Source organism: Bacillus rossius, chromosome 10 (assembly GCF_032445375.1).
Source record: "Bacillus rossius redtenbacheri isolate Brsri chromosome 10, Brsri_v3, whole genome shotgun sequence".
Taxonomy (NCBI): domain Eukaryota; kingdom Metazoa; phylum Arthropoda; class Insecta; order Phasmatodea; family Bacillidae; genus Bacillus; species Bacillus rossius.
In genome coordinates, this window is record NC_086337.1 from 32,707,045 (window position 1) to 32,731,045 (window position 24,001).

Below are 24,001 nucleotides of genomic sequence, written 5' to 3' on the forward strand. Positions count from 1 at the left end.
AGAGAAATAAACGTGATTATATAATTGTGTCTCATTTTCTCTTGCGTACCGAGCAAGAACTGGATCATACTGAGTTGGCGTATACAATAAGCGTTACGTAAAGGCTAACGTTACGCAAGAAAAATAAACGTGTGCCGTACCATCTGGGCGCCGATCTTGGGTGCAAGAGCCAATGAATCCTAAACTGATGGAACCCCGTGAAAACAAATAAATAATTTGGAACGTGGCAGCGAAACAGAATTTAATAGACATGCAATAGCTAACACAGGTCTCGATGCCACTAAAAACAAACCAAGTCGCGAATTCGAAACGTGAAACTTACCCATGATCGATTCTCAGCACAGTCGTAACAAGTTGCTCGTCCAATATCTGTAGTGGAAGAATCGGCAGATGAATGCTAACTGGCCTTATATAAACAAGAACATAATCCTTGAAAAGGGAAGGGAGGGGCGGTCACGGGAACACTGGAGAGGGTAGGAGGGGCAGTTGGTGAATGCCCTGGAGGGGGAGGGGGGTAGGAACACGACTGACGCCGACGATGTCCGGAGACTGACGAAGGGCGACGATGACGAACACGATTCCTGCGCAAAATAACAAATCAGTTAACGTAGACGAATCAAGCAGGAAGTATGAAATTGAGCAAGCATAACGACGGGTACCGCAACTAGTTCGCTCATATAGCCTGTGACACGTATTAATTACATGTTTTCATTAAATTGGCTCTTAGCTATATGCACCTAGCAGGATGGAATAATAATGATTTTAATCATTTTAGTCTACGCTTGAGTTACTTCTTGTTTACATTTTTTAACTTTCCCTCATTATAACAGTTTCATTAGAATTTTAATATTTTATTTCCAATGTTCATGTTGTATCATACTGAACTACCTAGGTAGCGAACATAGTATTCAACAAAAATCGTCGTCAAAAATTTCTATCATTATACGTAGTTATTATTTTTGTAAAACTTAAAAATCGTAATATGTGTATACATGTATTCAAACAAGTTGTTCATTCTGAATTTTGCTTCAAATTTGATTGTGTTTTGATTTTTCTTCGCCCCATATTTTTATCCTCCCCACCCCCTCCTCCTAAACCTTCCCAAACATAAAAAAATTCAAATCCCTGAGAGATAAAGAGATACGAGAAGTGCCAGCTTATAGAGATGTTTTACATTTTGGCCAGCCATTTACATTCGTTTAAAATACATTTAGCAAAGTGTGTGTACCCCTTCACTCATTTGTATTTTATTTACGTTTTTGTGCTAAATATGCTAAATATTTTAACTACAGTCTAATCAATATTTTTTGTAAAGGGCTAATATAATCCATTTTCCCATTTGACTCCATTTAATTTAAAACGTTCGCTGTTTCATTTTTCTTAATCTAGGTAAAACACATACAAAAGTGTTACAGCCGGTGCAATATGTCACCTTGTATCTTGCACAAACTCTAACCTCACAGTTTTTTTACCTGTTAACACTTTATTCAATGTTTTAACATCTTGTTGTTGAGTAAATAACGGATAATTTTTTCTTTTGTGGGATTTGCTTTCAATGTTAGTTAATCTCATCCTGTTTCCAAGGACATCGAGACGTTAACGATAACTTTGCAATGAGTATTTTGGTTACGGCGCAGTTTCCCTGTACCACCGCCTGTAATTATCCTTCCGCGCTTCGTAATCCCATCTCTCATCTGTACGCCATTAGGACGCGTCCCATCAAATAAACTGCGAAGGTAAATCGCTACTCGCCATATTGGATTTCTGAAAAAAGATTAGCTGCTGTTTGTGGCAAATATTTTTGTGTTGCAGTTTATCTTTCGACAAGCCGTGGTATCTATCTTGGGATGATTTTTTGACCACCGTTCCAAGCTTGAATGTACGTTCTAGATCTACTTTCGGTATCCAACCACCACAAGCTCGAAACAGCAATTCCATGACCCTGGTGACCTTCAGGCCCAAGTGACACTGTTCGAGTCTTGCAAATATAAAAATGTTGTTGTCACTATAAATGTTATTCCAAGGCACAGGATGATGATGATGATGATGATGATGATGATGATGATGATGATGATGAGTCGTTTCAGCCCACTACAGGGTGTCGTGAGCACAGGCAGGTGATGGCAGCCGAGACGTTCCTATGCTTGCCGAGGCAGGATGATTCCGCAGTGTGAGACCATTGCCTTCCGCGGGATGAAGGTAAAAGGGGCAACACAAACACCCTGTCCTGAACCCAGGTAATCGAACCCGGGCCCCCTCTGCCCGCCGGCCACTGGACCCAGTGGGCGGACCTAAGGCACGTGCACCAACTAAAAATAAACACATTTCAGAGGACAACAATTTCAAAACGTAGAACCTTGACAAAATACGTTTAGAGGAGGAAAAATACCTACATTTCTTGACATGCTGCCAAGATAACTGTCGCAGTGCGAGAGTAGTCTTTTTGACCCAATTTACAAACAGTGTATTATTTTGACGTGAATACGTCTTAAAAATTGCTTCCGTAGTGGGAGGAAATTAAAAAAAAAACCAATGATAACAAAATCAGGGGATACAGTTTGGTTATGCAGCTACATATCTATCATCTCCATCCCGAATTTAATTACACCACTGGATAGCTAAAGGATCAAAGAATTCGTTACGCTAAGTGAGGACTGTGACGCATCGCGCGTGGTGGGAGGGGAAGCGCCGCCATTTTGAGGTCATTTTGCTGCATTTCGAGATTTCCATTTAGTATAACTTCTGACTCGGAGAAGCTACGACGTTCGTTTGAGTTTCAATCGTCAGCTCTCGTCAAAAGCTATCGATTGCATATATAAAACATCAGTGTAAAATAGTTACAGTGAATATATAAAGTGTTAAAATAAAAAATATATGTCGGTCTATAGGCGTATTCACGTACAACACACGGCCGTGTCCATTACAGCCAAAACCCATTTAGTTTTCCCCCGCCAGTTGACTTCAAACATGTTCAGGTAAGCCTCAATTATATGCAATAATTATCATAGGTTTTGTGTGATGACCGTTGGAAGAAAGTGCAGACGCTTACAGTTAATGTCTAACAAATTATCATGGTTTTCCAGGTTTAGCGTCGAAGTGGTATTTTGGGGCTGTTGCCTGCTGTGTTGCAAGCTCATTTCGACACGGCTTGAGTGCAAGCTTCAAGGTCGCAGTTGTGAATGACGGTCACCAGATAGTGCTGGGGTGGAGATGAGAGCGAGAGGTCGCAGACAGAGATATGACCATTGCAGCGATGGGTCGGGATGTACCGGCGACGTGTTCATCCGGTGATGCCAGCTCTGTGTCGCATTGAGAACAGGCGTAATACGACATTGATAACGTAACTTTTTTTTTAGCTATAATCCTGCAACCAAAGGTCAGTTAAACTGGAATCTATCTAATGTCACGTTCAAGGATGACGTGCACTTAACGTCCCATAACATTAGCCCCGTCACTCTAGCGGGTTTTCCTACACATACATTTCATTTTATGAACAAACCTTTTTTTCAATTTATTAAGCATATTTTAACTTCTGCGCATAATATATGCGAATATTACGCTTTAGTGACCAGATGTTTCAATTATGTAAAAAAATATATATAATTTTTTTCAATTGATTTAAGTTATAGGGCAGGACTATTTTCGAAGTATTAAACAATTTGTCATTTATTGAAAAATTTAACGGTAGAAGGAGATGGGTTTCTTGAAATATATTTACTTATTTATTTCAAGACGAAATATTTCGTAAGAAATAAAACACGATGTACATAAATACATATATAGACTTGCTACACGTTGACAATGTACCGAAATGAAAAAAAAAAAAAAGAGAGAGAGGACGTAATACATTGACGTATTAAAACTTGAGTTCATAAAAACATTTCCAAGTGCAAGTAAAATAGGCAAACCAAGAGCTCCGTATCGTTCATGGATGTTTGTTCTTAGCTTTTAAACTTGTAAACTGAAGTAATCCATTAATTATTTCTACAAAAAATCATTTATTATAATTAAATATCGTATTCCTTACACAGAAAAAAAATGTTTTTGGACTTTTACACAAAATTCCTTTGAAAATCAGTTGCCAGGAAATGTTTTATAATATTACAAAAAATATATAGTAAATTTGTACAACACATTGCTATAGTTAGTTTTGAATTTACGGTTTGTGTTTTTGTAAACAAAGCTGGATATTTACTAACGCGCTTACGACTTTTGCATGGTAATTTTAAATTTCGACTGACTTTTGTACAAGAGTACATGTTTTAACCCTTGGGAAATATAATAATAATCAGCAACTGAACTTCATAATTGTTTATTGTGCTTTTGTATGTGCGCAGTTAATACTGGAAAGCTTTTCAGGGAAATTTTACAAATAACTTTAACTAATTAAGGTACTGGGTCAACCCAATCATAAATGCCCGGGAAAGAATCCAATCCCAGGTTTGCAACGATACACTTGCTTTCGTGTAAATGTACAAATTAAAAAATATCTGTAATTTTTTTGCATGGATATTTCAGTTCTATTAACAACAACAAAAAATACAAAGTACTGTCTCAGCTTTCCATTATAAAAAGTCAACAGTGTTTCAGTTATATATTGGTTAAAACCAAGGTAAAGTAATGCTTGACGAGCTCTCAACAACTTTGCAGATGCAGCGTTCCTAACGAGCTATATAATACGTGAACATGGAAATTTTTATAGTTTGTCTTTAATGATCTACAAGCCAACGCGGACTGAAAAATGGCCAGATTAGATAAAACAAGGTTGGTTACCAAATCTCAAACTGTTTGATCTTTTACCTGAAACAGGGACGGGAAATTAAAAAGAGGCTAATCAAATCACAACCAGTATTATCAGTCTGAATAGGCTTATACATAGAGATACGTAAATTTTGCGCATTCATTTGGTCGCAAGCTAGTATGCAAACATTTATACTGTTCCACTGAGTTCATTATTAGGCGGCAGTTATTTGGCTACCCGTCTGCGATGCCCAGCTAGGAGAGAAGAAAGCAAATCAGGTAGTGCTGATTAACTAGGATAAGAAATCAGCCAAACGAAAAGCAAATATGGGTTGAGTACATGTAAGACATTTAATTCTATCCTGACGCCAGATAATCCACGAAATTTCCGGGTCTCTACATAGAAGTAAAGTGAAATCAGTGCGTGAGTACGAAGGTTCGTATTCACTTAGGCATTTTCTCAATTTTATAGAAGTGGCCATCCAAGCCTCATTAAAAAAAATATATATTTCCTTGTAGTTTCCCATTACCAAAGAAATAATGATAAATCAGCATATATTTACATACAGAGATTTTCAATAGAGTAAAATTGTGCTTAATGCATGAAAAATAATTATATATTCATTGAAATATAACTTTACTTTGAAAACGAATTTTTTTTAAGCTGAGTTCTCTCTAGATTAAAAAATGTGTTATAGTAAGAACTACGCATTAACGTTGTTATATGTTTTTTATTTCATTTCAGTTAAGTGTAAGGCATTCTTAGTTCAAACTGATTTACGTTTTTAATATTCATTTGCTGCGAGAAAAAAATCTCATAATAATAAAACATTAATGAAACCTGCCAGTCTTTGAATAAAGTTTCATCCACATATAACTTCGCAGCTAAAATATTACACAAAAATTAAATTTGTTTACATTGATTATATTTCTTTATTATTTTCAGCCAATTAATGTCAGTTGAGAGTGTGTCAAAATAATTATAAGAAATATTTTATGTATTTGTGAAACATAAATACTGTTCTATAAGTTTCAAAGCTGTAAATTTTACAAATATTTTTCTTTATTGATACGTAAATGCAGCGATGTGAGTTAAACTTTATGAAGGATCTTATCAGAGGATGTGGCTATGACAATGCTCAAAAAATGGTATCTCCACCCCAGCACTACCTGGTGACCATGATTCACAACCGCGACCTTGAAGCTTGCCCTTAACCTTAGAAAGCCAGAATGGTTTATAAAAAAACCCGTATGCAGCATTTTAATTAATGTCAGTGTTATTAGAATGTGAAAACGTAAGGGATCTTGAGATGCGGTTATTTTAATACACAACGTTTTCTTTTATTCACGACGATGCTACAAAGCAGTACGATCTCATGTGCTGGACTTTCGATGTCGTATGCAGTCAATATTTTTACAAAATCTACAGTGATACTATAAATAGAGAATGTGAGTTTGTTTGTAAGAAGAAAATTCAAAAACTATTTCACTAATTTCAACAAATTATACTGTTATAAAGATACATTAGTCCAGTCGGATAAAACTATGTTCTATTTGTAATGAATGTACACACGTAATATATAGCGATATTGTGTCAAACTGGAGAAAAAGACCAAATTGACTGTATTGTAGAATTAAAGTTTTTACAGTGTAATGAATCTTGACCCCCAACGTACACTGTGTTTACCAACCGCATGCGTAAAATACCGTTCTGTATCCAGACTGTCCAAATACAGCAGCCCATGAATACATCGCGAAGAATATTAAATTTCAATATGTGAGATATCTAATGAAGTATTATTGGACTGAACACTTGACGTTAATTTAGATATCAGATTTTTTAAGTTGTATTCCTTTAGACGCGTTATGAAAAAGTGATAAGAACGAATTTTTACGATGCGCCCGCAAAATGCAACCTAAATTGACAAGATGAAAAAAGGCTTAACAAAAATAAAAATTATATATGTGTATTTAAATCAAATATTTTAGTGATTGATATTGAATACTGGTACGTATAATTAAAAACATTTTATTTATTGTAAATATTAGTGATAGTAATTGTGTTTATAAACTTTTCAAGTGTATTTATGTAGGTGAGGTTATGTTCCCGAATGTATAATTTATTTGCATTATAAATAATACAATTATAATTTAAAACATAAATAAAATTAATAAATTATAAAAAAACATTCATATTAATTATTATTAATTTAAATTAACTCGATTATTTTCACACATTAATTTATTACTTTAATACATTTTTAAATTGTAGTGCTTTTCCTCGACGATGGAATATATATGTTGTGATCACCAAAAGCCATCACTTCTATTTTGCATCAAGTGTAAAGAATACATCCAGCATTGAAGAAACAGCCTAACCTGTTTCCCGATATGGTGACATATTACAAAATTTGTGCATGAGCCAAAGTCTGTGGCCGAAGTATTCTCTAGTGGTTTGATGCGTCAGTGGTTATATACTTTGCAGGATATCCTGCTTTAAAATAAGGCATGGGTACAAGTTGATCGTCCCCAACATAAAAAGGCGGTGCAAAACAAATCAATTTTTAAGATCAAGCGATGAGTAGATGGCTGTGTGAGTCGTCATAAAGATTCGCTCGTTGCTGTGTGGAGTAGATTATAAAGAAATACTTTCACAAGTGCTCAGTAATCAAGATACTGTCGGCCTTATTAGCATAGCAGGAATGGGACATTGATCACTTAGATGTCCCAATAGCATTCCTGAATGGTAAACCTGAAGGGAAGGTATGAAGGTATTCATGGAGCAACCGAAAGACTTTATGCTGAGGACCATAAAATGTGTATATATATATATATATATATATATATATATATATATATATATATATAGAGAGAGAGAGAGAAAGCTATATATCGTTTAAACAGTCATCCAGGGCGTGGAACCAGAAGATTAATTCTGCACTTCTCCAAATAGGTCTGAACATGAACCATGACCGCAATATCAGAGAAGAAAATTTTTTTTTTTGACAGTGACGAGATAGAAAAAGTAAGGATTAATGGTGAACTGATGTGTAGTATGAAATCCAAGGACCTTGATAAATCAAGTCATTGTTTTCGAATAAGAATTTGACGTGACAGGAGTAAGGGATTGCTGCGTAATTAGATGACTTAGTTATTATTTCCCAATGACGAGATTGAGTAACCAAGGTTTGGTGGTGAAATCCTAAGACCTTGGCGAATCATGACTTGGGAATGAGAATCAGGCGTGTTGAGCGCAAGGGAGAGAGATCTATGCTGTAGACCAGCACGAAATTAATACTTGGAGTTTTAGACAAATTCGGAATGGCAGATGCAATACACTCTTTTCTCCACTTGGTGTTAACGAGCATGGAAAAGTGGGCACCGGTAAACAGGACATCTATCACATCAAAGTCTGATAGGTTCATTGATGTACCTGGCTCTGTGTGTGCAAGGCCATAGAGATTGTACACGCTCTCATATTCTATAGTCAGTTCAACACAAAATACTACAAAGAAGAGCAGCAGAAACATGCTAAAAAAAAAACTATTGAGGTACTTGAAACGCACATTGCGCCATTGCCTTGCGTTCAAGAGAACTGGGAGGGATATAGTGGCATTTGTTGAAGCTGACTGCGCAAATTACGTGTAGTACAGGAACTATGAGGAGCTGTTATCTCAAGCATTCTATATGTTCCTTGCAGAAGCTTAAAAAATCGTAATTTTAAGTTTACAAAGTTTATTAATTTTACATATTTGCCAAATAATTTTGATAAACTAGTAGGTACATTTCGTGTTATTTTACACAAAAGTTTCTAGAAAAACAAATTGTGCTACACTCAAATACATGAATGTACATTTTTTTTATTACGACTAACTTGTTGAGCCATCAAATTATTTGTTAAAATGAAATGACACATAAAACAAGTGTTAAACTAAACAGTGTCCTGTTTTTATGCTAAACTAATAACCATAAGGTTCGACTCAACTAATTTACTAATATTGGAAGATATATAAATATTTAAGGAACAAGTACCTGCAAACTAACATGTTCATTTTTAATGTAAATATACTCAACGATGCAGTAAAATTAAATGTATAAATCACAAAGTAAAAATACAGCAACAGCAATGACGTATTTACCAAACAATATTAATTGTTCTTTTAAATTTTTGATAGTATTGTTATTTGAGCACAAGAGTAAAAACACATCACCTACAGTGTACGGTTGAGGCCATTTACTTTAATTCTCAGTTAATTGCAGAGGAAAGATATAAAATTTTCTTTGTTCGATGACAACCAGGGAGCACAAAAGTTTTTTTTATATAATAGGTTGAAAAAAAATCATATACGTAACCAATTATTCATGCAGGCCGTGGAGAAGATGATAAAACCTCTCATACCTATGTAGCAGTATAGAATCCAGCGCCAGGAACCAGACTGTGAAGCCGACAACTATATTGGATTGTGACGTCCCAGCAGTCATTTTTGTGTCAAAATTTCCTCAAAAGTCCTAATAAACGACTAACCATACTGATTAAAAATGTTTCCCCATTTCAAGGAAAAAACTCCTTTTCGAAAGAAAATTTCCCATTTTTTTCTCAAGAAAGTCCGAAGGCTTAATTTTCCTCGCAGAGGTTTCAGTTTCCTCGCTAAGACTTAATTTCCTTAAAATGTCGAAAACTCAAGCTTGTGGTTCATAAGCTTGACCTTGACCATCGACTTAAAAATATTAAAATTTTGATAAAAAATTCATTTAAAAATTTTAAAACATTATTATTTTTCCAATATTTAAAAACTTAATCGAATTCAGCCCTCGGTTTGATTCATTGTGGATGCACATAAAAAAATGGCGACAAGTCCTTCATCTTGGAACTGCTATGTTGTTGTCGTCTTATAAAATGCACTACCGCCATACTGGTTTATTAATCATCCGATAAAACACACTAGCGTCAATCACTAGACGGTCAACTATAGTAGCGTCGGCCATCTTGGCCGCCATTTTGCAAATTTGTAATTATCAACCAAAAATTTTGCAAAACTATGCAAAAATTATTTAAAAAATTACCTATTAATATATTTAAAGATTTGAACGATTACTGTCCTTGTTTCAATCCTTGGTCGATGCAAAAAAAGTAATTAAGGCCCAGAAATATTTATTTAATTAATCATCTCAATGCAAACAAGGACAACAACTGCCCAGCTGAATAAATATTTTATTAATATCATTGGCACACCATGGAGGCCGTATTCGATGAACTGTTTGCACTTCAAACAGATTTTTTTTGAAATACTTCTTAGTTATTTTTGTATTTTTTTTTATCAGCGATTTTGGTCCACGTTTTCCGAATGATCTCCATGGAAACGGTAATTGCATTGTATTGTGTGATACTTCCTTCGTCTCCATCGCAACGGATACCGCAATGTTGATGCCTAATTATCTTTCTGTAATTATTATCTTTGCCATCATATCAAAAAGGTGTTAGTTAAATAAATGCTACTTTTAAGGCACTTAAAAAGAAAATGACATATTTGATTTATATGTATTTTCATCTATCTTAGTTTTAATCAGTTTTTTTGCGTGATTTAATTTTCACATTTTGATGCAGTGTTTTTTTTTTATTTTCTTTTTTCGTTCGAGGTGCGGCAGTGGCGTACCCACGAGGTGGGTTACGCATAGGCCCTAATGATCAGTACGGGAGTTTTCTGCCTGTAGACTTCCAAAGCGAATCGCGAGTACACCAACTAGTTATAAATAGTAACTCCAGTAAATTGTGTTAACAGTTATCAGTCACCATAAAATGAACGTTTTCGCCAACTTATAAATTGGGATGCCATATTTAAAAGTGGAGAGTAACGAAAATATAAGAGATTTTAAAAACTTATTAATTATAAACCAGCTTAATGTATTCGACATTCGCGCGTACGCACACACGCATGCGCGCTCGCGCGCACACACACACACACACACATACCTATATATGTATATATATATATAATAAAGGTCTACGCAGACATTATATTCGCAGGTCACTAGAATGGTAGGAACGTTTCTTGAACTTTCTATCCAGGGGGAACATTTGGAATCAAATAACATTAATTTCGTATACAGAAACTATTTAAAACCACGTTTGAAAAAAGTTTAAAAAAAGTTTACTATATAACAACTGAGATGAAGTTACGAAGAATGGTGCGAAAAAAATTTACATCGTCGAGGTATATGGCGAATTGAAACAATCGGAATTGCAATAAAAGACGATTATGAGAAAGAACAGCTCGTGAAGATTATACAGTCAAGAACTAAAATCCGTATGGTCCCCAATTCCTAGATGCAGGTGCAGGTGTGAGTAGGAATTTCGCCATTGCCACGTCAACGCGATGCACTAGGATGCATTTGACTCTGACTGCATTTGAATTTTTTCGCCGCAGAGCTAACGAACCCCTCGGCGCAAAACTTAGACTTTAGTTACGTAACGTCGATCCTAAGGCTAGTGTCAGCTTCTACAAAGCAATCTACCATACCTGTGCAAGGCTCATGTGCTCTCAGACCTCTACGACATACATTGCTTTATCTTGAAACGTTCGTGATGTTTCATGAGATCATAGCACGTTTTCCTTGTACGTGTATGTGTGTGTATGTTTACATTCTTACGTGTCGTACACGTACACGAGCGTAGCGTAGGTCAAGACACTGAACATGACGTGAACAGCTTCGCTGTTACGATCGGTCGTCATGCCGGCGGTCAGCGATGATAGTCACGTCAGGCATGCCCCTGCTTGAGACAGCAGGTGTGAACATGTCTGATCCGTTTTCCGTATGCTGCAATGTGCCGCAATACTTAAGACCATGGTGTAATAATGCATGAACATGATAGTCTGTGGCCATAGCAACCAAACTATTCCGAAAACCTTATCTTGGGTTTTACAAGAACTACGCGGGCTAATTGCTTCATGATTTCGTAAATCCCGTCACATTTACCTAATAAGGTAAATGTACGAGTCCCGTTTCGGAATGAGGATAACCATAAAAGGTATATGTATCGTTAGGTATTAATGTTTGTGGTTAACCGCAAACCACAAACCGCGCTGATATCGTTGGGCTTTTCGTGAATTTCAGTGAGTTTGCGTCATGTAGTTACAAACTGTCGCTGGGCGGCAAAACTTTCAGGCTGCATTTAGAAAGTTGAACAATTCGTTGCAAGCTCAACTTTTCATACGCGTTGCGACGTGTTCTCTGACGGGCTCGAGCCGCTGGTGATAAGCCTGAGCAGAATACATGGTTTTTTCTTCAAAGATAGCACAGTCGCCGCGACTCGTTCTATTGTGTTACCACGAGCTCCATGCGGCGTTGGAGAGTCACGTGCGTCGCGGTGTTATCGGTAGCTCGATGGTGCGGCCAAGATACTGAGCACCTGGTTGGCGTGCACGTTAATCTTGTACGGAGTTGGAAAATGTTAGCATCTCAAGACGTATACACTTTGTGCTCTTAGAGTATTGACCACATTAGGTACAAACTTTACTCCAGTTTGAAAACGAACCGCATGACAACATTTATTGAATTATGTCACAAACATGTCGACATCTATGGTGATGACATCAGGATCAATATATTGAAATAGTTGCACATTATTGCAATATTATTACCATTGTTTCTAATGGGTGACGAATCGATATTAACCGCGCGATTGCCGTTTAACCATTATTGATTCAGATATTTCAACATTATTGCCTAATTATTTTTCCTTGATTTGCGTCATGTCTGAATAATTCCATTGTTCCTTGTATGGCAATTCCCTTATCAGTTTTCGACCTATATAACGGCCCTGTATCCCTCATGATATTCATAAGTTCATCGACAGCCACTGCGTAAACAAGTGCTTCCAGATCAAGACTGTGACCAAGCTCCTCCAAAGCAAAGACCCGAACATCAACGTCCGCTCTCTGCTGTAAGTATCCAATATTTAAATTGATTACTCTCTGCATTTTTATACTTGTCCTGCGCATTCCTTTCAGGGATGGAGCACCTCTTTAATGACTGAATTTCATATTTTGTTTCCATTTGCAGCTGCTGAATCGTGACTCCTGAATAAGACTACAAGATGCAAAATCTCATGCTGCTCTGTATGGCTATGTTCCTGGCGGCGGATGCGAGCCCAGAACCCGGGACGAAGTTGCCCTGCAATCCAAGACAAGTGAGTATATCATTTCTGCAAACTGCATCCGTCTGAGTGAGTGTCTTGTTACTGTTGCAACTTCTGAGCAAAGAGTTTGTCGTCTGCCCCAACCCTGCAGAGCGTCTTCTAAAAGCTTTAACGAAATTAATGTTGATTTTTCTATTTTCAGTACACCGATCCCACGAGGTCCCGCTCAAAAGAGGAACCACCGGAAGCACACCAAAAGGTTGTCAAGATTCCAGGGATCCTGTCGACCCGAATAGGATTCCTTGACGGCCCAGATCTGAATCAACGTTGGCCCTTTGAATATAAAGTTGTTGTGCCTGACTGTGCTTAAGATTTTTGTTATGTATTCACGCTGTAAACAACCGAGTAGTTGATAAGTTTGCTTATTGTAATGCTTCTTTTTCTTCACTTTTTAAAATAAAGATTATTGCGCAATATTTCTTGGTATCATTGACGTAGAATAAGCTGACGCAACGTCCAGTAGGTATCCCAACTCACCTGTATACCTGGCTGAGCTTAGGTCACGATCGGTCTGCTAGGCTGAATGGAATGTGCATCGGACCGACGTGCAGATGTAGGCTTCACGCTGCAACTCGTGCAACGCGGTTACCCTAGGACTTAAGATCGTTTCAAGATAGAGCTTTGTCTCCTGATTTCAACATGCACTGATGACTGCATTGGTGAGCTCGATGGTACAGCCGCAAGACTATCTTGTACGGAGCTCAAAAAGTTAGTATGTTAAAACGTATGCACGTAGTCTTCGATTATTAACAAGATTAGGTACAAACTACTCCAGTTTAAAAACAAACGGTATGATAACATTCATTCGATTAGGTATACCTATGCCAAAATTCCATTTATGGCCGGCGTGTACAGGAAATCCATTCAATTTAGGCATAACAGTTGACGCAGTAACATGATCGCAATATGACTAAATGTTATTATCGCTTATTCACCTATATTTTTTCCAGGATTGTTACCTTATTATTATAGCATTTACGTCATCGGTTTTTATTTTTTCTATTATTATCCGGGCATTGTTATCGCCACCAGTATATAGAGTCCCTACATCCGTTATGAAATTCATAAGCTCATGTGCAACCACTACCTGAACAAGTTTGTCCAGAGCAACACTCCCAGACTCTGCAAAATGCACAGGATACGAAGAAGTGAGTATGTCATTCCTATACAAACGCATATCAACGATCCGTTGCAACTCAAAGAGTTTGTCGCGCCAATCCTTCAGAACTTTTTGTAAACTTCAACGAAATTAATGTTAAACTGTCCATGTTCAGGTCACCGATCTCACCAGGTGCCGTTGCACGAAAGCATGGAATACGGACAAACTACCGCAAGCACACTCCCACGTCGTCAAGAGATCGAGCAGGGTGATAAAGACCTGAATTGGATTCCTCAGTGGTTCAAACTCAAATCAATCCTCATTCTCATGAGTCTGATGCTGTTTGAGGCGTTCGTTTCATCTAGTGTTCAAATTACGTGGATTATAACTTTACTTCATAGTGTAGTGATCTTGTTTTACTTGTTGAAAATAGAAATTAATATCCAATACTTCTTGGTATCATTGATGTAGAATAAGTTGACGCGACACCGCGTCTAGTAGGTAATCCCAACTCACGTATATGCCTGAGCGAGCTTAGGTCACGATCGGTCCGCTAGGCTGCATGTGCATGGAATGTGCATCGGACCGACGTGCAGATACGCTGCAACTTGTGCAAGGCAATTACTGCACTCTTATCGGTCGAGGTTTTACATCGTTGCATGATAGAGCGTAGCCTTCTGCGTCCGAAAATACCACCCCCCGCTACCCCCGAGCCTTAACTTGGGAGTTATAGCCCGTAAGTTCCAGTACAACGGACTGTAAAAAAAAAAAAGTGCCCCTCGCCGGTGTCTAACGGACCATTTACACGACGACGTATACAAGTTGAAAACTTGGCGGCCGTGTCCCGACACAGACTGCAATAATTTTGCTACGTCTGGTCGGGCACGCGAGTTCTAGAAGCGCAGGGGCGCTAAGGGTGACACTGGCTCTCGCATCACACGCTCTCTTCGCCCCTACGCGCCAGGCAACGAACTGGAATGAAGTTTTCTCGTCTGTAACGCGCACTCTATGGGACTTAAAGCGATGACCCTATAGTATAAAGCTGAAATATTAAATATAAAATCTCTCTGCACTTCCCTATAAGTACCACTTACAATTTACGAGAAAAAAAAGTTTCCTTTTTTTTTTTCTTTCACTATCCATAAAATACACGTTAAAAACGAAACCAATAAAACGACATTTGAATAGACAAATGCACTGAATTCAAGAAATCCTGAGCGATGTGTAAATTTCGCGTTGACACCTTCACGCGGGTTGATGAGGCCGAAGGCTGGCTTGGATCCCTGGCCGTCACCGCGGCGAGATGCGAGGACTAGGAGAGATGATCGTGCAGTGGTCTACCGTTGCCTTTCGAGGTGCTGAGGTGGAGGGGCGACACAACTTTCAGTCATGGGACCCGGGAATGAAATTTTCCTCTAGTAAATAAAAAAAAAAAGGTTGCCCTGTGACTCTTGAACCATTAACTATTAAAAAAGCTTAGTAGAGATGTTTTTCCGGAAAAAATATTTTGGGAAAAATTTTCCTGTTATTTACCAGAAAATTTTCTGAAAACCGGATCATTTTCCAACTTTCACAAAAACAGACAATTAAATTTTATAAACTTTTTAATGCAAACAGAACCAAATACAATGTATATTTGGTCTTTCTTTACAACATAATGACTCATTAAAATTTTTAGAGATGGTTAGTAGCCTACCCATGCTACCCTCTACAAACTGATAAAATTGTTGTTTAAAATGTACCTACCAGTCTACAGAAAACAGAACTCACTCAAAACTCACGGAAAATTTTCCACTCACTTCTCTGATGCTTAGCTTGTTGATAATTTTCGTCCCCGATGAACCAATCATACGCTATTTTACTGAATTGTTACTTACAGTTTCGCAGTTTGATTCGACACCACAAGGGCTCACACGGGACTCGAACCGAACAGCTCTTGCGCCGAGCGCAGGCTTACACAGACTGCGACACGGGAGTCGGCACAGAGGCAGGGATGGGGAATGTTTACTGTCGCGGCGACAGCCATGTCGCGTGTAGCTGTCGCGACTGTAACTGTTTAAGTCCCAGGGTCAGGCCCACGGTCTAAGAAGGGGAGGTCTGGACACTCGCCAGATAAAAGTGACTACTTATTGTCTCCATAGTTCGTTCGACGTCCGCTATTCAACTCTAGCGCTAGGTGTCTTGCGGTGGAAATATATCACTAGAAGTTATTATGAATTTGTCAATTCTTTTGAAAAACAAACAAGAGGTAAATAATACATATACGATACAACGATAGTTTAAAATCTAGAGGTGTAAAAGTAACGAAAAAAACGTACCCGTATGTATTCGTTACTATAACAATTAGTACTCGTTACTTTCGTATCGTTACGTTACTCGTTAGTTCTGATACCGCATAACATGCTATGTTATGTTACAGCAACGAATCGAGTCGTATTGCGTACGCGTACAGTATGACTTCACGTAAATAATAATAAATCGAATATTAACAGTTAACAATATTTGATAATTAACAGTTTTTGTTAACCAAGAAACAATTAAATCTCATTAGAGCGGCTTTATTATATTATCTCTTTTCAGCTAAGAACAAAAAAAACGTGAAAATACGCGATAATAAAAAACAAAAACATACATACCTATTTCTAATTTGTAAAAAAATTCTTTCTTATGTTTTTCTGTTCCAATATGAAACTTTGTCTACACACACAATACCTTTAATGAACAGTAAAAAACTTCGACGGCGAATTTTAAAATTATACTTTACTTAATAAACAAACATCGTTCTTTGTAACGTACGTTTTAAAATTCATCGAATAATAATAATAATTACACTATATTTTAACATTTAAATTTAAAGGGTGAATCAAAGTACATAACTTGGCTGATTTACGTATTTGAATAACAATAACAAACCTGCATTTACAATACATTATTTTCTACACAAATAAGTGCCATCGTCAGGTATTGTAATGTAAATTACAAACTGCGATTACTTCTAAACTAGTTGGAATTTCGTATCTTCGCCTTTTGAAATAACAAAGGAAAGTTTAGAGAACTGAATAAAAATATTGTGGGATTTTTATTATTTTTTTTAAGGAAGAGACCGCACTCGTTTCGCAAATTTTGTATTTTAATAAATAATGGTGTATTGTCAAACTACTTACAAACAGGTATTATCAGGGTTTTGCTGGTCATTAATAAAATTCATCATACATTCCATTTTTAAAAAAGTCGGGCCTATACAAAAATAAGTAGGTATTCTTTAGACTACATTCATACAAATAATAAAATTTAACTTACTATTCCAATGACGTTTCCGAACTAATCTTTGTGATCCTTTTTTGTGAGAATGTCGTCTTCCACAAAATGTTTTTCGCATACATAATGGGATCTTTTAAGGACAAACTTGTCTCGTGGAATTGCTTTCTGCCACAATTGCCTATCATTGTCATTATTGGGAACTCGGAATATCGCAACTTTCTCGTCCGACTTTGCCTGATAATTTGTTTTGCATCCAGGTGCAACACAATGGTTAGGCATTCTCACAATTACAATAATACACGCTTATTCTCTTTACTAACAATCAATGCTCCTTGCTCACAATGAAGTTCCCGTCTTCCCGCCAATGCTAATGTGGAAACAATACTATGTAACCTAATTTAAGTACCTCATTTATGAGATAATTCCCAAACTTATAAAACAAAAACACATCCATTTTTATACAGAATCGATATATGGAGATTAATGCATTTTTAACATTTAAATGAAAATTTAAATGAATATTATGTTGAGTTGTTCATAACAACAAAGCTTAAAATACCACCGCAGAACAAGCAGCGCTACAGGTCAGATGGTGGAGCGGAGAGGAACTACGGAGACATTAGGTGTGCCACTTTTGCATGCTGGCCTGGTTGGGGAGTGTCCAGACCTCCCCTTCTTAGACCGTGGTCAGGCCACAACCCGCGAGCGAAAATGTAAACATCACGTCGCGCTCTCTTGGAGTAGCGATAGGGACGTCGCGGGTCGCTTGACGCTAAGAGTAACGGCGCTGCTCAACAGATGGCGACTTTCCGAGGGCAAGCAGCCATCTATTGAGAAGCGACACGCGACACGCCTAACGCAGCTTGTCCGGCCCCAGTGGCCAGTTAATCTCCACGAAATAACTTTAACCTAAATGTTATCTCCTGACGCGAAATGACGAACAGAACCAAAAAAAAAGTCACTATTTTATTGCACCGAAGTAGGGCACTGCCCAGTTTCTGTGTGTTTCAAAATTATTACAGTAATGTGCAGAATATATTTTTAAAAAATCCAGTATACATTTTTCATTTTTAAAAATTTCTGAAGTATTACAGAAAACATTCCGCTTATCTAGAGAAATGTATAATGAATCATAGCAATACAATATGAGCTAATTTGGTTTATCTGAGCATACATCATTTAATTTTTTTTTAAAATTGGTTATGATCAATGCCACACAGTAGATGTTGATAATGAACACTTGAATAGCTAGATTACAAAAAAACTTAATAAAACATAAAATTCATTTTTTTTAAATTAAAAATCTTAGTTCTTCCAGTACCATGCACGAATACACACTATTACATAGTTCGTTTCTAAAAATCTCTCTCACCCATATACATTACCAACAAGGTTTTATGTCCTTCCATAATATGCCGCTCTTGAAGCTTCGGGATTACGATGTCGCTATTAGCAACAAAGTCGCGGTGACTTGGCCCTGCAACTTTCACTTCTCTGGTCACGACTTGTCTTAGGGCAAAATTTGTCGCTGCTCCCACCACTTCGCAGAGGCAACAGCACCGCGGAGACAGCAACGCACGTACAGGCAGGGTTGCGTTTGGAGGGGAGCAAAGAGACGACATATTTACATAAAATTGTTTAAAACGTTTACTGTAGTGACTTGAATTTTCTTAATTTTTACATTAAATCGTTCACAAATATTTCCATGTAATAAATAATTCGAGCAAGAAGTCCGATTTTGAATACTTTCCCAGATTTTTAAACAGCAAGTTCCATTCGTGCAATCGATTATGATCAAACTTGTTTGAATCATGTCAGCAAATTGCGCAAATTGTTACGACACACGTGCGGGGATGCCTCGCTGCGACGTCAGCGCAATACGGGTGCTGTCACAACTTGGAAACACACAACTTAGAAACACATAACTTAGAAACACACAAGATAGAATCTTCTAAGTTATGCCTGTTCTAAGTTGTGTTTTTCTAAGTTATGATAGTTCTAGGTTATGTGGTTCGGTGATGTGTGTTTCTAAGTTACGAGTTTCTAAGTTATGACAGTTCTAAGTTGTGTGTTTCTAAGTTGTAATATTTATAAGTTATGACTTTCTACGTTACGACGTTTCTAAGTTGTGTGGTTCTGCGTTGCGTGTTTCTAAGATATGACAGTTCTACGTTATGTGTTTCTAAGTTGTGATAATTCTTAGTTATGACTTTCTACGTTACGACGTTTCTAAGTTGTGTGATTCTCCTTGCGTGTTTCTAAGTTATGATCGTTCTAACTTAGGACAGTTTTAAGTTAAGTAGATTTTTTCGAGGTTTCTAAGTTATGACTGTTCTAAGTTGTGTGTTTCTAAGTTATGTGTGGTTCTCAGTGTCAGCGCGAAATACTGGGACAGCGCTTCGGAGCAAGGCTGACCACCGTTGCGAAAAGCGAAAGGAAGGAGAGGAACGAGGACTGTCAACGATGCCGCGGACCCAAGGTCACATATACGACAGCCACGCGCGAGAGGCCACAGGGATGCCAACTTGGAGGGTTTTCCCCCAACATTTAGGGGGAACCAAGATGTAAAGGTTTTTCTAGGGGGGACATTTATTTAGGGGATTCTTTAGGGGGATTTTTTTAGCGGGTACATTATTTAAGAAAAAAATTTGAGGGCGTGAAACTAAAGGTATCATTTGAGAAAAAAAAAAGTGAAAAAATAACAGCAAAACAAGTGGCGCTGGTGGCTGAAATTTGCACTACGACCAACAACTTGCTGATCAAGAATGTTCCGCTTTTACTTTTAGCCTACCGCTCAATATTTTCACGTTGTCAGTTGTCACGTTGAGGTTGTGTCCGTTAGTTTGTTGTCTACTCGCGAGTTTTATTGGATTGCAAAGTAAGTCGTTTATGTTTTTCTGTAGTGCCAAGGAATAAAAAAAACACGAATAATAATTAATTATTCGTGTTCAAATTTTTTTCAGAATGCAAAAAGAAAAAACAATCAGCAAAAATATACGAAATGTTGGGAGACATTTCCCTAACTTCAACTTGTATTCTTTAAATATATATTCATATATAAAACTGTAGATACTGAATGTAATTTATTTTCCAAAATTATTACGCTCTGTTTGGGCAGAAAAATAAGGAAATGTAAAAACGCATAATCTATATTGAAAGTTCAAAATGAGGTTCAAGAGAAAATAATTTTAGCTCTCAAACAGGGTGTACAATAAAAACTTTGGGTGTTTTTAATCGGCATCTAGGGTGGGATTTGAAGTTGGTCCTAGGGGGAACACTCTGCAGGAGTTGGCATCACTGCGAGAGGGGGATTTTGAGGGTGGGGGTGCTCTCCGACGCCGCTTCCCGCCTCGTCCAGAGGTCTGCCGCGAGCGCTAGACAAGAGAGCAGAGGTAAGAGACTAACAGGTGTGATAGCGAGGCACGTAGATTGACTTCAGTATATTCTGTAGGATTTTAACTCGACGAGTGACGGCGTTGACCATCCTGATGACTTGTAGTAAATTGAAGTGGAACTAACGTTAATGTCGAGACCTTATTTTATAACCTCTCATTCCCTTCAAGTCCCCCAAGCAAGAAAGAACGTAATAAGACCTTCAATAAGCAGCAACGACATAACAAAATGAATACGATGTAACATTTCATTTCAACAAATTTTGTATTCGTAGGCAAATTTCTTGTTTTTTAAACTGTATTAATAACGGCATGAATTAAAAATTTTTGGACACTACTGATGTGGCATCAGAAAAAAAAATATGTTGTGCCCTGGCCTCTAAATTTTCTGGAATTTCTCTAAGTACGTAAGATGTCACAAAAGTAAGGTTGCTTCCACAATTAAAAAACACAGGCTAGTGCATTTCAAACCATGCACATGACCAAGACACACGGCCTATACAAAATCGGTTTTACAGTTGAATTCTTAGGTGTTTATTTTAGCCAATGAAATGTCACATTGAAAATAACCTCTATTGGTGGTGTAAGTAAGTACATATTTTAAGGATGAATTTCACGTAACAGCTGTCCAGCCTACATTATTTGGTTGTGATAGGGTAAGACCTAATTAATAGTTTTTTAGTATTTTTATCACAAGAAACTTATCTAAATAATTGTGGTGATATTTTTTAAAGGAAGAATATCTGAGAATATTTATAATTTTCTACCGCGTGATTATGAGAGATAAATAAACATATACAGTTCCCATCTTCCACTAAAATGGAACTCTACTCTGCTCTCATTGGTTGTTACGCCAAGCGTCCGTAAGGGAAATGAAACATATGAATTTACCTCCTATGCCAACGACCTCTTTCCTGCTCTTCCCATTCACACGACCGCTCTGTATGAAGTTGAGAATCAGCTGACTCGAAAACATGGCGGTCAAATCTTGTGAAGTCGACGTTCTTTATATTTCTCTGTTATTTTTTTTATGTATAACATTTAAGCTCTCAGTTTACAGCTTTTGGTGGGCGTAATTTCGTTAATGCGACGGAAATCAAGGAACGGAAATGTGAAACAGCTACGATGCTTATATCTGTGGCACATGGCAACAGCCACGGTGCTTCCATCTGTGGCGGATAGGCGCGAACTTAAGTTTACAAACAAAAAAAAAATAGTATTAACTGTTTAATGAATATAAACAAGATGGGCAGTTATTTTATAAAATCCTTTGTCGAAAATCAAGTCAAAAGCCGGGGTTTAGTTGTTTTTTAAAAGTATTTATATCGCTTTTGTCGGAGCCATTTCATTAAATGGTTTAAAAATTTGGTCTGCTAATCAAATGATTCAAAAAATCAACGAAGCTTCTCCGGCAGCGAATTCTAGCGACAGGTGCGGAAATTTTGTGAGATTCGCATCAAGAAATGTAGTTGAAAACACAAAATGCGTATATTTATCACGCTCGGCAGTATTTTGAATAATTCTACGTGGAATTTCGTGCGAGTTCCGTATTATACGTGTATTTGCAACATGAGGTGAAGTTAATAATGTTCGCAGGCTTTCACGGCCATTGTCTGAAGTAGCTTGGCTTCTGGGTTGTAGCCGTGTCCTTGGCGAATAACTCACCGACGTTTCGGTCGACCTAGTAGGTAACTGCTCCCTGATGATGGCGACTGCAATGTCGACCGAAACGTCGGTGAATTATTCGCCAAGGACACGGCTACGACCCAGAAGCCAGGCTACTTCATGAGATGAAGTTTCTCGTTACCGAGGTTACATGTTACACGTCTCCGGCGAGTAAATGTTGACTCCGCCTTAAAGGATATCGGAGGAACCAACTTACCGGTCTGCGCGCAGCCGCCTTGTTGCCACCGCTAGCGTGTGAGAACCTCTGCGCACTGGCGTGGGCAAACGGAGAACGAAAAGCAGTTGGCAACCTTGACACGAAAGGAGCTGCGCGGACCGACTTGCTCCTAACGAGGAAAAGTTTTTTTTTTTGTCAATACTGCCGTTACATCACTCGAGCACGAACAAGTTGTGTATAGTGTTGCGAGGCTGGTTATGACACATTTTATCCAAGGTTATGTTTCCTTTCGTTGACATCTTTTATCTTAACCCTCTTCTCATCTAATACATTTTTATTTTGTTTCCCGCCAGAACAATGTGTTGAGGAGGGGGGAAGATGTGAAAGTAGAGAAGGGGAATTTCCACCTTTTTTTTTCCACGTTAGCCAAATTTACACGTATAACAAACTAAATAAAACACATAAAAAAACAAATAACCATTTAAATTAAGAAAAATATTGCACAGAACTGTTTCTTTTGTAGCAAATCTAGTTTTTGATTATCTGGATTTATTTTACGTCATTATAAACTTTTTCTGTAGCAATACATATAGAGGCCTATATATGATTCAAAATCTCACCCCCAATAAACATTATTCAAAATTAATATTTATATTCGCTTATCCCCTCCCCTTTTTTTCACTATTAAAAAAACTTTTAAGAATATATGGCACGTCCCTGCGCCAAAATGTTTACAGCCAGTCGTGACGCCAGTGTATGGATCCGTAGGAATACATGTTTCGCAAGCTCTTTTTCGAGAGGATTTCATGGGCATTTAAATTAGCCTGCTGTAATATACTCCACTCATTATTTTCTCTGTTTCTTGTATTGTATACAGTGATGTCATAAGATACATAACAATTCAAAGAAATACGGTAGGTACTCATCACGTAAACCACAAATATACCCCGACACCGCGACCTACAGTGGAACATTTTAAATACATCAGGGGTGCCCACAAGGGGGGGGTAACGACGCAGACTGCGTCATTAAAATTTCAGGGGGGGGGGGGGTGGTTGAAAGACGAGAAAAATGTATATATTATTTACATAATTATAGCTTCTAATGTGAAAATACGTTTCTGGTGCTTTGATAATTCAAAGGGATCTGTAAATCAAATTGGCAACCCCGCACTTTCCTCAACAAAAGCAGTTTGGCATCTGTCGGTTCAGGATGGAAATATTACCTGATATGACCAAAATTATTATTAGAAAATCTGTTTTAATTAATGCAAAATGTGATAAAATATAATACTAAAAAAAGTATAATATTATAAAAGAACTGAGTAAATCATTGAGAAAATGGCATAAAAAATTTCGGGGGGGGGGGGGGGGCGCATCATTAGGTTAGGGGGGGTGAGTCATAGTGTTTGGGGGGGGGGGGGGCACCTCTGAATACATCAACTTTTATTCATGGCGGCAGCCTTCCTT

The 24,001-nt window shown here is 37.6% G+C and overlaps 1 protein-coding gene and 1 long non-coding RNA gene across 4 annotated transcripts in view; one reads left to right on the forward strand and one right to left on the reverse strand.

Moving 5' to 3' along the window:
• Window positions 1–22,657, reverse strand: part of LOC134535928 (retinol dehydrogenase 11-like) — a 49,991-nt gene extending 27,334 nt beyond the window's left edge. The window contains exons 1-2 of one of the 3 annotated variants that reach the window (XM_063375317.1): window positions 22,572–22,624; window positions 323–581 (exon numbers count right to left, since the gene is read on the reverse strand). In XM_063375317.1, coding sequence (XP_063231387.1) covers window positions 323–326 — 4 coding nt within the window. In that variant the 5' untranslated portion in view covers window positions 327–581; window positions 22,572–22,624. Of the gene's footprint in view, window positions 1–322; window positions 582–15,806; window positions 15,976–22,571 lie in introns of those variants that run through there. The other 2 variants (XM_063375318.1, XM_063375319.1) reach the window with 2 other exon arrangements.
• Window positions 12,459–13,533, forward strand: LOC134535926 (uncharacterized). Its single transcript, XR_010075735.1, has 3 exons — window positions 12,459–12,682; window positions 12,802–12,928; window positions 13,080–13,533. It is a non-coding gene; the product is annotated as an uncharacterized LOC134535926 (long non-coding RNA).
• Window positions 22,658–24,001: the final 1,344 nt, after the last annotated feature.